The sequence below is a fragment of the Halyomorpha halys genome, unplaced genomic scaffold (genome assembly GCF_000696795.3).
Source record: "Halyomorpha halys isolate HHAL.00 unplaced genomic scaffold, Hhal_1.1 Scaffold215.1, whole genome shotgun sequence".
Classification (NCBI taxonomy): Eukaryota; Metazoa; Arthropoda; class Insecta; order Hemiptera; family Pentatomidae; genus Halyomorpha; species Halyomorpha halys.
The window spans coordinates 255,747-272,963 of NW_027107820.1; the positions used below are offsets into that span (position 1 = coordinate 255,747).

Genomic DNA, 17,217 nt, shown 5'->3' on the forward strand with positions numbered 1-17,217 from the left:
AAGCAAAAGAAAATACTAAGGATTGGGAAGTAGTCATCATCGTCCCTGTCTTTAAGAAAGGTAATAATATAAATTGTAACAACCACAAAGGCATATCTCTATTAAGCATGCCAAGTAAGATTTACTCTAAGGTCTTAGAAAAGAGAATAAGAAGAAGAATCGAAGGATTGCTTGAAGAAGAAAAATACGGTTTTTAGGAAAATCGTAGCACTCAAGACCTTATCTTTACCATGAAACAGGTTTTTGAAAAAGTAATGGAAAAGGAGAAGGAGATGTCTGTGTGTTTTGTTGAGCTAGCAAAAGCCTTCAATCGGGTGAGAAAGCCTGATATCTTGGAGGCCTTGGAGAGAAAAAGGGATTGATCATGGTCATGTACTGTCAGTTGAGAGTCCCTACAGGAAAACAAGAACTGTAGTAAGATTTTCCAACTGCACTTCACAAGAAATAGAAACAACAATCGGAATCCGGCAAGGTTGTAGTCTCAGTCCACTTTTGTTTATTCCAATAATGGACTCAGCTATTCGAAGGGCTAAAAGAAAAATGCAGAAATTCCACCTGGAATATGTCAACCTAAGGCCAGTGAGCCTCTCATTACTTGCATTCACCGATGACGTTATTTTCTCGGGTACTGACAGGAATCTGCAGTGCAATATTAATATATTAAAAGAAGAACTACGGAAGATTGATATGGTTATCAACTCTGGAAAAACAAAAGTAATGAGGGTTGGGAAGAAGCCAAGGAGAAATATGCGCGTCATCAGAGTTGAAGAAAAAATTCTCGATCAAGTAGAAAATTTTAAATACCTGAGCACACACTTTAATGAAAATGGATATATCGATTCAGAGGTGGCTGAGGGAATCACTGCTGTGAGCAGGATGTTTGAAGCAATTAAGAGAGGTTTTCTAAACAGGTGAGAGGTGGAAAAGAAAAGAAAAGTGGCTGTTTTCAGAACGACATTTCTTCCCAATTTGACATATTCTTCAGAATCATGGATGCTGAAGAAGAAGCTAAAAGATAAAAGCGTCAGAAATGAGGTTCCTCTGAAAGATTGAGGGGAAAACAAGAAGAGAGAGTACGCAGCACCATCATCAGGTTGAACTTCAATATTAAGCCAGCAACGATGTGATAGAACAGAATCGACTGAGATGGCTGGGACATCTTTTGAGAATGGAACCAAAGAGGATAGCTAGTGAGGCCTACCGAGCCAAAGTCCTCTACAAGAAAGGAAGAGGACGGCTTAGAAGGAGATGTGAAGATGAGGTAAAAAGCAACTTCCAGAGAAGAGGATGGAATGACAGAAGGTTCTAAAAACTTCCTCCTCACACTGCTTAATGCGGTTCAAGAGGATTCATTATTATGATGATGATGGATCCGTTCTGAAATTATTGTTAACTCACAGATTGTAAAATGGATCCACTTAATTATAAAATGACAAACTCAGCCTCTGTTTTCCTTTTTAATCTGAAAAAGTCTCCATGAAGAAATCAGCCACCTTCTGATTCCTAGCTACCATATGTCTGCTTATTCTGTTTTAAAGTAAACATCTGAAATTATAAATGCACTTTTCTATCTTACCGATGCTTAAAATGAAAATGTTTTCAATACTTACTGTAATGTACGACTGATTCTTGTTTGGAATTAGGAATTCTAAAAGGCACCGTTGCTACCGTTAAAGGAAAATGCATTTGTAAACCTTCTCCTGATTTTTCAAAGTCTAACCCTACCTGTAAATAATTTCAAAATTAATGTTCTGTAATTATAAGTTTTATTCTTATAAACATTTATACACAAAGGAATTTTTGTATTCCTTTGGAATTGGGAAATGAAATATTTACTAATGCTATAAAAAAAAAAAAAAACAGAAACATGGACATTATTTCAAGATTAAAATATATTTAAAAATACTAAGTTTAAAATTGTCTTTTTTGACATTATTAACCTTTCTACCAAGATTCTGTCTTGTGGAAAAGAGTGGTAATTTATTATAAGGCTGGAATGTTAAAAGCATACCAATATTTAAAAAAATAAATCAGTATTAAGAATATTGCACAAATAGATCAAATTATTATCTAATAAGAAATTGCTGATGTCACATTTCCCTTAAAGGGACAAAAGAAGGTTAAGCAACTCTTATATGCCTAAATACTATTGCATTCCTGTTATGGCTAAGGTGTTAGAGAGTCTGCTTGTTACTGGCAACATGTCATAATGAGTTCAAGCCAAATGACAGTATGCAGTATGGATCAACTTGAGTTAGAAGAACTGCAAGTACAGTATGGTATATTGTGTTGCTCCTTTTTAATGTATTTTCTGACTTCCATTGGGACTAGTGCCTAAGTTTGATATAGCTGCATGAGGATACAATACTGCTAAAAATTTGTACACATGGGTGAGGAGTTAACTCCAGAATTTTTACAAGTTATATTACCGAATATATTCTGTGAATATGAAAATGCATTTAAGCTAACAGGAAAAGTGTGCCTTACCTAGTAACAGCTGACAACTACCCATACTGACAAGGTTTTTTATAAGGGCAGAAATCTGTAATAGGCCCAGCTCACTTCATTCTAGTAAGAAAAAGTTCCTGAAATTCTCCTGTACAAGTAAGGCGATGATGAAACAATGACAGTGGAACATATGACTATATTGTAGAATGGAAAACCCTTCGCCCACTATGAAATAACTTCTAGTTCAAGTATTGTCTCTTTTAGAGCAGTGTGTGTAGAAGACAAGGCCTTCACATTCACACATAGTAAGCTCAGCTCTATTCTCACCCATAGGCACATATGGCTGGTGAAATCTTCCACTAATAGCAAGGCATAACTAGAGAATGAAAATACTACAACAATAACCTGCAGAACATAGGATATGACTGTATTCAAATTTAAGTCATGTATACCATCTCTGCAATCTCTCGACTAATCTTATCGAGATAAGAAGAAAGTAAGTAAATAAATGACTCAAAATTGAGATGTACCAATTAGTTAGTTTTTTCAGATTCAATAATATAATTTAAACAAAAAAATAACAGATAAAGCAACATATTTGGAAAAATCTGTTTTGTTGGTGTAAATATAAATATTGTACAAATAACTGTTTTATGTGACAGAAAAATTGATTTCTATTGCTATTTTACAGAAATTTTAACTCTACCTTGAGTACATAGTATATCTGTAGAAGACGGCATAATCCCACCAAAGATGGGGGAACTACAGGCAGTATAAGTTCTTGTCCTGAATCCCATTTAGTACTTGAACAAGGTGGAATAGCTTCTCCCTTATATTCAAGGACAAGGTGATCAATTTCCTTGGTTACTCCTGATACTCCTCTCTCAATAAAGTATTCTACATACTGTAAATTCAAAACCAATTTTCATACATTAACAGTATAAATAAAAATGTTATTACATATTATATATAGGTATTCCTCGATTTATGCATTCAATTAGTTATGTATAAGTAAAACTGGGGTGCTCATAATAAGACTACTTAACTGATTTAAAAAAAAAAATTATACTAAGGTTACCATACAAAATACCACTATCAAGTGAGGTGATATTGTGCTACTTCTTTTTTTCCTTAATGGTGCATTCTGTTATGGCATCTTCCACACGTTTCTCATTTTCATGCAACTCTCAGTTAATTTTGACTCCTTTTTTTGTTTAATGAAAAATTATTTTTCTCCCAAAATTAACTGACTTTACAAACTTTACAAAGAGCATTGATTCAAACCTTGCATTTCAAATTAACTAAAAATGAAACTGTATTCACAATTTTTCTTGGAGCAGATATTTTATTAGTAATTTAATGATACAGTCTGAGAGGAAAAATATTTAGTTTTTCTTAGCATACCGGAGACACCTAATCTTTTAGTATCCTTTAATAAAATGCCTTTCTGCTGGTAGAATGGACAATCTAGCATCCAACCTGGTTTTTATTTTACTAAAGAGCATAAAATTAGCATAAAGAATAATTCACATTTTTGTGGTAAATTATAACAAGGGATGGAAATCAATTATTAATGTGATCAAATAGCAGCTTGAAAGATGACATACACTGCTCGTAAAAAGTTCAACACAATTTATTCTATTGAGTAAAAAATGTGGCGAAATGTATATATGTATATATATATTTATTATTTGTATTTCTCATTTTTATATTTATTAAGCAAAAAAATTATTAATTTTGTTTAATGCATTGTATAAAGCAGTGTTAATTATTTTGGCCAAGTTATGAAAAACGTTAATAAAAAGTTAATTAAATTTTTTTGTACATTTCATTGTTTAATTATTATTTTATTCCAAGGCTAAGAACATTTTCAAATTTGACCTGAATAAATGACAGTACTAAGCAGAATTAAAAAAACAAACAAAAAAACACAATATCTTTCTGCTTAATACATTACATATACAGACAGGAAAACTTAAAATAAATAAATTATATTGAAAATGTGGAAGTATAATTTCACCAAATACTCAACAGATCTACCGGTCTTGAACTTTTGATCAGGAGTAAGATCAAATATACTCTTACTGGTATAAAGATTTTCTCAATAGCAATTTGATGTAGTCGTGTTTTACCTGAACTAGTTTAATAAAAAGTCTCACTTCTTCTTCTCCCTGATTATCAATATTTGTCCTCAAACGTATAGCTTCTCCTGATACGTATGCTGATCTCTCCAACTCTGTCCTAAAATATCAATGTATACATAAATTATTACATGAATTAACTAATACAATTTCGTACAGTAATGTTTTAATAATCTTAATAAAGTTTTAATCCTCCTTTATGGTTGAAATATAAAAAAAAAAATTAACAAGCTGAAATAGATTGGTAACCTACAGAAAAATCCCGGTATGGCCTTGTACATAAGAAGTTAACCAAATAAACTACAAAATAACCTGTTATGTGCATTATGTTTTTTTTTTTCTTATACATTCTTACAGACACTTTCTCTTTCCTCAACATAACATTTAAGTAATAATGTATATTTATATTCATACATAAAGAAAAAGGAAAATACCTAAGAACAACTGGTCCCTTTTGACAACACAAACAGCAAGTTGTTTTCTTGTCTTGTCCTATCATTGGTTTCTGAAAACAACAGTTTAAAATAATCTTACGAGATATTTTCTTAAAATATAATAGTTTATTTATAGATTACTTTGGGCATGTATATGGAATAATATTTTTTTAGCCTGTTTTATTAAATAATGCTACATAAAAAAGATGATACTAGTAAAGATAAGTTTCATATTTTTGTTAATAGGATTTTTCTATTAAAAAAAAAAGTCACTCACCAGATATTGTTCTTCCATGCAGTCAATATGTGGACCAATTATTGTGAAATATTTCATGCCTTGTGGTGGTGAGCAATAAGGAATGTCAACAGTTACCTGCAATATTTGAATCTTTTTTGAGGAACTTATTTCTCTTTTTAAGTACTAAACACAATGATAACAACATTTACTAATAAAAATTTATTTTTAAGTTGCTGCTGATTCAGGCACAATCAGATAGCATCAAAATATTGTTGATTATGTATAATGTAATGTTTATTTATATAATTTAGTTCCAAGCTATTGTATTGCTAGTTAACAAGTGTTATTCTACTTCAATAGTTGTAGTACTATTATAGACAGTATTTCAGGAATTTAATTGGTTTTATAACATTGATGTATCATTGGTTGTGCTGTAGAGATGTTTCATGAAGTTCAGGGGTTTAAAAATTACCCTTCATACTAAATAAGGTACCCCACACTGCACAAGCAATAAAGGGGATCAAATGATTATAATGATGATGACTAAATAAGGACTAACTTTATTTCTAATGAGAGTACTATTTTTATAGATGGTCATTGAAACCAAAAGAAAAAAGTTAAGTTCCCTAATGTAGGGAGTATCAGTTTTTTGTAAAGACTTTTTTTTCTGTGAAATGAAATGGCCTGTTATTATTAATCCTACAAATTAATTAATTTTATATATAAGAATGCTTATTTTAAGAAGTAAGGTTTCAACTATTTAATTTCAAGTAAAGGATTTAATTCGACATCAAGGATAGCTCTGGTATAGTATTTCTGTTGTTAAAGCAGGACAGTTACTAGTTCATACACTATTTTTGACACTAATATACTTTCAAGTATTATTTTCTAGGTCTTTGCATTTGATTACAAAACATTTTTTATTGGTTGCAGAAGCTTTTCTAGCAATGCTGGTTTAGTTAGAATGGCAAAGTACCTAATAGGTTTAATGAACTTTGTCAGATGGTGTGACTTTATATTTATTCACATCTCTATGCTTGTCATAATACTCACATGGATATTGCTGTTAGAGCTCTGTAAATAAGTAAGTATATTTTTTATTGAAAGTTTTGTATAATTTTTATTTGAATAAATAATTCATTGAACCTACAACAATTAATAGATAAACAGGATAAATCATAATGTTTGCCATTTTGGGATAAATGTGGATTTAAAATAAAAAAGGCAAAGGTGCTTACTCATCATTAGATGTCAATCTCTTTGTGTATTTTCAATATAAAATGGTATCTACATACATATTGTATACATTTGTAAGAGTGGGTGTTATAAGAGTGTTTGGGTATTTGTATATAAAATATATTAACATTATTTTTTTATGGGTGTGAAATAAATTGGAAGATAAGTTTTTAAAGGGAAAAACATTACCTTGGTTCATGCAAAATATTAACTTGAAATATAATCATGAATTTCGAGGGAAATCGTAATATAATAAGTTTATTTCAGTGGTTGTCTACTAGATTCCCCATGGCTAAGGTTGGGCTTTGTAACTTTGCTGTCAAAAGAGAAAGAAACCTGGCCTTAATTAAATGCAGATTAGTAAACTGCATACATGTGTTAACTGAAACCAACTTCCTGTTTTATTTTGGGGTAGTACATTATTAGTTTATTAATATGTTATGTATTTTTCTGTGAGAGTTGGTAACTTAAATGAAAACAAATAGGGGGCAAATTTAAAGCAATGCTTTTGGTTAATAAACAATATCAATAACTGACTAATCAGTTGTAAGATATGATAGAAGAAATATAGTTTATGTGTGGAATGAATTGTAAGTAAATACTATGAATATTTTAGGTGTTCCTTAATAATGGGCTGAGAGTCGAAATTACGCAGACAAAAATAAACAAAGTTGAGAGATTAGGATCCAAGACTATTTATGCTGTACATTATGTTACAAACTGTAACTTTCCTGATAATTATCTAGAAATAATTTGCTTTTGCAATTATAGTTTTGGATTCATGGGGGGAGTCACAAAATTTGAATTTTTTTTATTGTAAAACCTAAAAGATTTCATGTTTTACTATAGCTTTATTTTATTAATCAAATTTTTTTAAATTGACCTCCAGTTTGTTTACAACTCCTGCCAGCTAAAGAGCTATTGGTCCCTGATGGTATATAGCAACCTTACATCATATCAAAGAAGGAGGAAGATAATTGGTAAAAAGTAATGTATTTATAGCAATATTAGCATAATAAACAAGTACCTTTATTTTTATTAAAAGTTGTAAAAATAATACAATTAATAATAAAATAATCAGGCTAAACTTATAAAACAAAAATATTTATTCAATTTTCATATTATATTACTTTAATTATTGTAATATCTGTTTTTATTTCATAAAGAGTGATGTTTCGGTTAGCCAATAATTTGAATAAATTATTGTGTAAATAATTTTAATACAGTATTCTGATTTAAAAAGCAAGTCCAGATTATTTATGATTGTTTGTAACTACAGGTAAAATTATGTTATTGGAGGGGCCTATAAATAAATTAAAAAGTTATACTAAATATAAAGGTATCTAATAATATTAAATAGGTTGACACACTCCATACTTGAAATACTCTTTGAAAGAAAAGGATGGCACAGAAGTCCATGCTTTGATTTTTTATAACATCTTACCTCCCTATCCCAGTTATCACTTCAGGGAGTTGTGATAAAATGTGACCAATATTCCAAATGTATCACAACATTCAGTGTTCTTGAAATAACAAGAAAGGTATTAATTAATTAGTGAAAAATCCTGTAAAAATCATTGTTGTAACTATAAAATAAAGTATTAAGAAGTGACTATTGAACGAAAGAATTTTTCAGGCTTTCCATCAAAGGACTATCGCTTCCTTTGAATATCAAATTCATTTCCTTTGGATGCTATCTTCATTTTCTTTGATTACAATCTATCACTTCATATCAATTAGTATGATGGATTGAAATGACAAAAAAAGAAGTATTATTTCCCAATATTTGCTTACATCTAAACACACAATATTCAAAATATGAAATTATGAAAAATACGTATAAACTGTACTATCATTCATATGATCATCAAATACAATTGGAGGATATATGGAAAGAAAGAGTAATATAGGAAATTCAAAGAAGTAAGGAAAGGTAATATATGCCGATTGAGCCTATGTAACCATGAAGTATGTTCATAAATTAAATCTTTGTCCATATTTCAAAATTTTAATTTTGTTTAATAATGAAGTCACATAGTATAAAAACTGGGTAATTGTAATTAGATATGGACTTAGATCTGAAAAAAGAAAAAAATTTAATCCAATCAATGCTAAACATTGTTCATTTTCTTTTCTTTATTTAAATTTGTATTTGAACTGTGTTATTTAAGCTTAAAATCTCTCAACCTTTTGTATTGGTGTGTATCAGTTATAAATATTAAGCCTTATTAATAATATTAACTTTGTTTAAACCATTCCACATACACTTAGTCTTCTGCAACACTACGGTCAGATTAAGCCTCTAATATATATATTGCCTTTTGTTCAGGGGGATTTTAAAATAAATTAGTTATTTTAAAGTACGCTAATTATTTGTTTCCAACCTTATCTTGGAGTAGACTTGAAATTTAAAGTTACTTTAAAAAAAAATTTAAATTAAATAAAGTAAGTGAAATTTTCATTGTTTCATTTGAATCTTATGCTTGTACATCCATCATTAAAATTTAAAGTTTTTTTTCATGAACAAAATCAATATCCCATCTAATATCTATGGATCTAACTAACGTTAGCTTGAGATATTTGATATTTTTAGCATTAGATTACCAGTAATTTCTTGCCTAATTTAAATGTAGATTATATTATTTTAATGATAAAAATAGGCCATGTTAGTTTTGCTTTTCAAAAGATGTTTTTATTTAAGACTAATTAGTTTATGATTTGCATTAAATCTAATTAAATTGTTTGGCAACTAGAATTCCTTCGAAACATTTTTTCTATTAAAGTAATACATCAAACCTTAATATTTTAGGGTATTGTTCTTACCTTTAGAATAAATATTAAATCCACAAATTACTCTCCTTTTGTTTTTCAATGAATTTGTTTAGTCATAAATAAACATAAAATATCTAGGACTAGTGTTTTTAACTCTGACATTGTCATGTTATGTTTATTTAAAGTATATTAGTAATATTTACTGCATTATTAATTACGGTAATCAGAAAGTGAAAATGTTAGGCAAAACATTACCTACTCTAAAAAAATTTACTCCTAGATTTTTAAATTTTCATATTACTCTGCATATTTGTTAAATGCAATAAAGGATTATAAATATAAATTTAAGAATTGTTGTAAAGATAAGGATGATACCCTAACACCTTACTGTTCAGTCTATTAGTTTAACCATTAAAAAAAAATGAAGGAAGTCTTATCCAAACAATAAAATGAATTAAGTGTAACTTCTTTACTACAAAAAAAATCATTTGGCATTCATTACATTAGAAAAAAACAAAAACAATCAAGATATAAGGAAAAGGAAGTAATTTGCAGAAAAGAGTAGGTAGAGTACTGACACCGAAATTTATCGAATTGAGTTCTACCTTGATGTAGTACCTGATGTAGCCAGGTTTACTCTCAAAGGAGCAGGGTAGAGAACTCTCTGGCAGGTGAAAGCTGAATGGGAACTGATGCAGGCCTCTTGGTAAGATGGGTATTGGACCTTCAATCTTGTCTGCAACATAAATACATCAGATGTTTTCTCATTGGTCAATATAAAGGACAATCTTTTACTTCTATTAAGATATATCAGTAATTTTCATTAAAGAAATAGTTAACCTAACTGGTAATATGTTTACTTCTAACTATAAAGTTTAATTTTTAATAATTGTAATTTCTTTCTAGATTCTTTTTTCCCTTCCTCCTATTTTCTTACAATTACAAAATAGTTGCACTATGTACTATATTAAAAATGGGAATTCCTATGAGATGGTATAAATGAAACTGTTCACATATGGTAATTATTGTGATTTTTGCTAGATTATGCAATGCTATCTCTTTATGTTACAAGAGGTTTGATCACTTGGTAAAATAAATTTTTTTTTTAGTGATTCATACATTTTACAGTAATGCACATTATTTTTACATGCATAATAATTATCTATCATTTTAAAAAGTAAAGTTTTATATTAGATGTAGTACATCATTAGGTGTAGTACATCTAAGATGGGTTTACCTGTGGGTAAATGGAGGGGAGAGATGTATAGTAGCAAACATTCTCTCATCAATCCCCCAATCTTTTGTTTTCTCTTCACTTTACAAACAGAAATTCCTTGTATCAGTTTTTTCAAAATTATTTTTCATTAATATAGCAATACTTTAAGTTTACCATGTCAAGTAAACTGGGTGGAGGGAAAACTATCAATAACTATTAGTTCCGGACTGCTTCTTGGAACAAACATTTTGTTCCTGGTTGGAGGAACAAAGCTTTTGGTGAGGGAGGAGGAGCTAGAGTGGGGGGTATGCCAGCTCCCCTCTTGCTAGCAAACTCATTTTAGACATACTATACTATTGGGGAGTTCAGTCCAAAGAATGGTTTTAATCCTTTCTCTCCCTCATCTTACCTATCCAATAAAATTAAATTGAGCAAATTACTCTTAAAACGGGTATATCATTCAATATGCCTTATCTTTTCTGATATTGACCCGAATTAGCGATTTTTTTTTTTGTAGGGAATTTACTTAAACGGGTTAATAGATAATTTAATATTTAATAAAATTAAACCATATAACAATGTTATTGAATCATAGTTATTATTTTGAATGATAAAAACTCAATAAAGTTGTTAAAATTTTGCAGAGCCGTACGAATTGGTGGAGGGGAGGAGGGATCAGGGGGGTTTTTGTATCTATGGAAATATATATAAAAAATATAAGTTCGTATCCACCAACTTAAGGTTTATATTTAATATAATAGTAGTAATATTGATGCAATTAAATAATAAGTAACGAAAAAAATCATTATAACATCGTTAATAATTAATTTCTAATTAAATCTCGTTAAGAAATTTCTTATTGTTATCTTTCCCATCCCCCGAAAACAATTATGGGTATGCCCCGGGAATTTTGCAATTTAAAACTTTGTCGTTAAGAATCAAATGATTGTGAATTACACAATCCTAATCAAGACCTGTTATAGTTTTGTGGAGGATAAATAAAAAAAGGACGCTAAAAGTTCAGTTCAGATTAGTAAATTAGTCTTAGTGAATAAAAACAAATCAGGAACCTAAAAGTTCTAAATGTGAATGAATGATTGGAGACGAAGAACCGCTGCAGAGGCAGGACGATGCCTTCGAGTGCCACTTGAAATCCCATTGATTGAAGAATCACTTAGAGGAAAACAGCTTGGGCTGCATATTATCTAGTCTCTCAAGGAGAGGTGATATAATAACTGGGCCATTTAGTTCGATGGCTTGCTGATGTAGATTACGATTTTATTCTATTACTTTCCTGCCCGTACCAGATAAGGAAGCTACTGTAATCGGGCCAATGTGCAGTTTTCAATGGATCTATGCTTTTCAAAGCTCCTGGATACTAATAACGAAAAACTCTAATAATTGAAGAACAATATAAACTTACTCATACTTATACTCGAATATTAAATTCTAAACCAGAGTTAGGTAAAAATTAATTATAAATAAAACTATGACTATAATTGTCGTGGATACAAGTTTTAGTTATTAATAGTTTATTAATAAATAAACATTGTATCCATGACATATTAGTCATAGTTTTATTCAAAATTAATTTTTGCTTAGCTCTGTTCTAAACTACTTCTGAAGCGATTGTGGTATTCCAATTCAACATTGGTAAGATGGTTGAGTGAGAAAAATTACAACAATGCTGAAGAGAGGTACACAGGTGGAATTTTATAACAGTATAATATTTTTAAAAACCCTTTGAAGTTACCTAATATTATTTTTTATTTTTTATACAAAAAGCATGCATGCAATGGTACAAAAAAAGTACTTTGCCCATTTATTGTTTGGGAATGTTCTACTTACGGTTATCATTTATGTAAATCATTGTGTATTTAATTCAAATTCATTCTCTCAATAACATTAAATTTGGAGCTCAATTTCGTCACATGATAAAGATTTTTAATAAATTCTTTTGTACATTAAATGCTGCCAACCATGAGTTTTCAAGGGGCTATAAAAGTTTTGCAAAAATAAAAAATCTAATTGTGTACCCGATTTCAGTGTTTCGTTCCCCTATGCTTGCACGCTCAGCCATCGTAATCAACTCTATTAATAGTTTCACTTCCTTAGGAATTCTTATTTCCAGTTTTTATACTTGAATGGTATATAATTTATGACGATAACATTAGCATGCAACTTATTTACTAACACAAAATAAGGTATTTTGTTGCTCATCTTACCATGGCCCCATATAACTGCTCGATCGTCTATGATATATTGGTCATCTCTTAGAACTCGACGGTCTCCAGAAACAACCACCTTCCATTCTGAATGAGCTTTTCCTCTCAGGAGAACACGAATAGCTGTGAACATATTTCAGTCTGTTGAATCATTGCGTGAAATTTTTATTTTTTGTTATATATTTTAAATTATAGTTATTTAATTATTTTTGAAGAAAAAAAAAAAAATAACATATATTTTTACCTGGGAAAGTAAATACTGTAATGGGACCAAGTTTTGAACGGGTAAATCCACACAGTGTTCTCTCAAGATCCAAATTTTGGCCATTGTTCTGTATCACGATTATCTCTTACAAGAGTATAAGCCCCTGCAAGAAGATGCCTATGTAACAAATCGAGCACCCTTTATGAATAACTGCTGCGCATTAACCCAAATACGTGTTTTCTATTGTAGTTATACCCAAAACGGCCGTAACGATTTTGATGAAATTTACTTGAAGACTTATACTTAAAACCTTTTAATTTTTATAGATAGCACAAATCCCTGAAATAAAGCAGTTGGAAAAGTTATGAATAAAATACAACTTTATCTGCCCAAAACTCAAAAATATACATATTATGGTAATTTATTTATATCTCTATTAGATAGATAATAAAAACCTAAAAAAAAATTATTAGTCGAGATACAGTTTTGTAATTATGGTTTTTCTTTCTTTACTATCAAAGTAGTAGAGAGTATTGTAATCGGGGCAAATTTTGAGTATGTAGTTTTCAACGGATCTATTCATTTAGAGCTCTAATTCCAAAGAAAGCGTCGATCTGTATACCGTACCACGGCTATATATTGAACGGGTTAATTCTCTACAAAATAAATTTGAAAAACAAAATCGTTTAATTCAAGCCAATTTCAGAAAATATACGGCGTATTGAATTATTTACCTATGTTTTAAAAGTTATTTGTTCAGCTTTAAAGGACCTAATATTCCTCTCAGGGTGTTTTTTTTTTTAAACCTGTCAATTCGTTAGATAAATCACTTCCTGAACGTCCATATCTCGTTTAATTTAAACTGGAAAACCGTAAACTTGAGCCATTGAAATCAAAATAACATATGATATTAATAACGGACCATCCTTTGTGTCATAATAAACAAGGTATCCTTATAGATTTAAAAACAAATAAAGCATAATTTGTTGATAATATAAGCTCCTTTGTGGGAGAAAAACTCAGGAAATACCAGGAACTAACTAGCTTTCGAACTGAAGGACTTGCATCCTTTGACAGGAGTCACCACCACTCCTATCATAATATCCAGCAATGGACTGATACAAAAATCTTCAGTGACAGGTGCGGATGGTTTGGGGTTGCCTATTGATGTGTTAAGAGGGACTATACAGTCAAGGACGAAATGCTGAGCACTGTTACATGTTTTAGGAAGGCATTCCGGGTTTTATTTATTTTAGTTACGAAAATCCGATTTCAACCAATTCGTGCTGGTTATTATGAAACAGAATAAATCATACAAAATAAACTGTCATTGATAATCAGTTTTGTAAATATAGCGTACATTCTAGGAATATTTACATTCAAAATAAATAAATACAGTGGATATGCTTATTTTTGGAATATGTTTTAGCAAAAAAATTTGTTCTTACTGTTTGCCGAAGAATATGTCATACCCTTGTCTCGACTGGACCTTCACCACTTTATTCCAGAACTTGTCTTATCATTAAAATATCTCCAATGGCTTATTCACTTATGTCAGTATTGAGGTATGTTTCACTGCATCTACTGGGAAAGTTATTCACAGCGACACACTAATAAAACTCTTCCTATTTATAGAAAGGTCAAGATTTCTTTTATGTACAATTTAAATACGACTAAAATTCAAATTTTTACACGCTTTTTCTCTTAGATTGTTTAAACATTGACCAATAGGCGTGTGTTTAAAATAATGTACTGTATTGAAAATAAAATCATTGTTCTCTTAAAATAAAACTTTATTTATTTTTAATCTAAGAGTCATATTTTTGTTAGTTGCGAGAATATTTAGGTTGAATTTTATTTATTTGTTGAAAGCTAATAAGGAAAAACAAAATAGTGTTTTTCAAATTATTTGTAATGTAATGAAATAATATTTGATTTAGTAGGTTTTTGTCAGTACATTATTGTTTTTTATTTATTTATTCAGAAAGTTTATTAATCAGTTCTAAGGAGAAGTAAAAATGAAAGAAATGAGATGGTAATCAGCTTTACAGCCCTTTCATTGATTTGTAGGATTCAAATTGAATCCTATCTTGAAAAGATACCAATGTAATTTGTTCGATTTGGAGGTAGGGGGATTAGAAAAAAGGAATAAGAGGGAATCAGTCTTCATTCAGCTTGTCTTCGCGATTGCGTCACTATTTCATCATTTAACCAATAGAAAACAATGTGATTGCAATGAAAACGTAAATCTTTGACCCTTAATTGGCTAAGTTTTTAAAATGAGTCAGAAATATGACAATGGGAGGATTTCATTTAATTCTTCGAGCTCAATTTCAAACGATAAGCATAATTAAATTTATATGAGGACCATTTAATGCGAGATTAGAAATGAACGGAGACAGAGATATCTGTATATCTCTGAATATTAATCTGTAGTAATATTCCAAAGCATATTTTTGATAAGTATCTAAGTCGTATTCATAAAAGGGTATTTTGTGTACTATTTTAAAGAAAATATTGATGTATATATATATTTATTACTTTTAATTATATCCCTAAATCAGCTCGGAATTTGTCGTAAAACATTGTAGATACTGATGAATAATTGTTTGAAAATCAGAAGGAATGTTAAACTGGTGCTATTTTATTTGCTCAAAATATTATTTTTTAATTTAATATTATTTATAAAGAATTATATTAAAGTAATGGTGGTTTTATTACAACTTTCAAAAATACCTACTTAATCTAAAATGTCAGATTTTAAAATAAGAATATGCCGGGGCAACAAAGGAGGAACATACATTTTAAAAACGTATTTATTCAGTTTATAAATTAATTATTAATAAATTCAACTGATTTTGTTGTTGAACAAAAATTTAACAAATATAACATGTGTGAGACTAGGGGGTTATAACTGGATACTGCAATACCTATAAAGGCCTTGAGCAATATCCACTTACTAAGAAAGAGGCACACCCCTCATCTGCCCTCACTCCAATATTACCTGGAGATAATTTCATCAGTGTTAGCTCTGCCTTAATCTTGTTTTCAAGACTATTGTGGTAATTGAGAAGGATACAGCAATATGCCGGCAAAAGGCTTCCGTAAAACATTTCTGTAGAAGTATCTCTAATATTGAGAAAGAAGTTACCAAAAAACTAAAAAATATAAGATAATAATCGTTGTCACCTTAGTGAACTAGAACAATATTTCAATAAATCGATGATTAAACTGAACATTGGAAAATGTACTCCAAAAGTTTTTACTCTCAGACGCCCATCAAGCCCACCAGAACTGATCCTCAAAGGTAAAAATGTAAAATGAAATCCTGCCAGTGAAACAGTAATATACCTGGGAATTCACTTCGATCGCCGCCTTACCTGGAATCACCTGATCAACATCAAACTACATTAAACCTACGCAAGGTTAGCAATGCTATATCCTATCCTAAACAGAAATTCCAAACTAAAATCAGAATCAGCTATTCGTATTTTTAAAAAAATTCTCAGGCCACTGTTGATGTATTGATGTGAAGTCTGGGGAGCGGCCTCCTTTACGAAAAGGAAAACATTACAATCTCTTCAAAATGAAGTCGTAAGAATTGCAGTGGATGCTCCTTGGTTTGTAAGAAACAGCCAATTGATCGGGAATTACAAATAGAGACAATAGAGGATTACATGAGAAAAATGTTTTGTAAGTTCCACTCCCAGTTGCCGACAGTCAAAGGAGCAGTGACCTACAACCTGGGAAACCCAACCACAACCCGAAGACTGAAGCCCAGGCTGCTGCAGGACATCCTGTTACAAATTCTACATTTACCAGTTCTGTTATTGTCACTATAAAAATTTATTTTATCTTAATTTATTTTCTTTTATCTTCATATTTTTCTTAAATTCGCTTTTTTTTATTTTTTCATTAGAAGTAAATCATTTATTTTGTTAAATTCATTAAATGTATTTTTTTTTTTTGTTAATAACTTTACTTCTATCTTTTATTAAGAATTATTATATTAATCTATTCTAAAGTTGGGCGAGAGTAAACATCGGCCGAGAGTTAAATCCCTGGATAATGTACGGAGAATTCACCATTCCTAGAAAAACTTTTGGGAAAAAGTTTTACCAGAATGAATATATTAGAAAATCATAGATATCGTTGAGGTCCTGTCTATCATGAACCTATCCTCTTCTGTATATTCTAGGGTAAGGAGGCGTTGATCTCTAATTTGAAATGCTAGATTGTGATGATCAACTGAAGCTATTGTAGAATCATAATTATGAGAGATAGTTGACCGTGGATGATAAA

The 17,217-nt window shown here is 30.1% G+C and overlaps 2 protein-coding genes across 2 annotated transcripts in view; one reads left to right on the forward strand and one right to left on the reverse strand.

Annotated features, from left to right (window-relative positions):
- The window catches only part of LOC106679721 (uncharacterized), a 37,758-nt gene extending 31,545 nt beyond the window's left edge, over positions 1–6,213 (forward strand). The window contains exon 7 of the mRNA XM_067046146.1: positions 6,195–6,213. Coding sequence (XP_066902247.1) covers position 6,195 — 1 coding nt within the window. The 3' untranslated portion in view covers positions 6,196–6,213. The remainder of the gene's footprint in view (positions 1–6,194) is intronic.
- Positions 1–17,217, reverse strand: part of LOC106679729 (arrestin domain-containing protein 3) — a 36,231-nt gene that overhangs the window by 4,125 nt on the left and 14,889 nt on the right. Inside the window, exons 2-8 of the mRNA XM_014419048.2 lie at positions 12,711–12,833; positions 9,875–10,005; positions 5,301–5,396; positions 5,024–5,094; positions 4,581–4,689; positions 3,155–3,352; positions 1,611–1,725 (exon numbers count right to left, since the gene is read on the reverse strand). Coding sequence (XP_014274534.1) covers positions 1,611–1,725; positions 3,155–3,352; positions 4,581–4,689; positions 5,024–5,094; positions 5,301–5,396; positions 9,875–10,005; positions 12,711–12,833 — 843 coding nt within the window. The remainder of the gene's footprint in view (positions 1–1,610; positions 1,726–3,154; positions 3,353–4,580; positions 4,690–5,023; positions 5,095–5,300; positions 5,397–9,874; positions 10,006–12,710; positions 12,834–17,217) is intronic.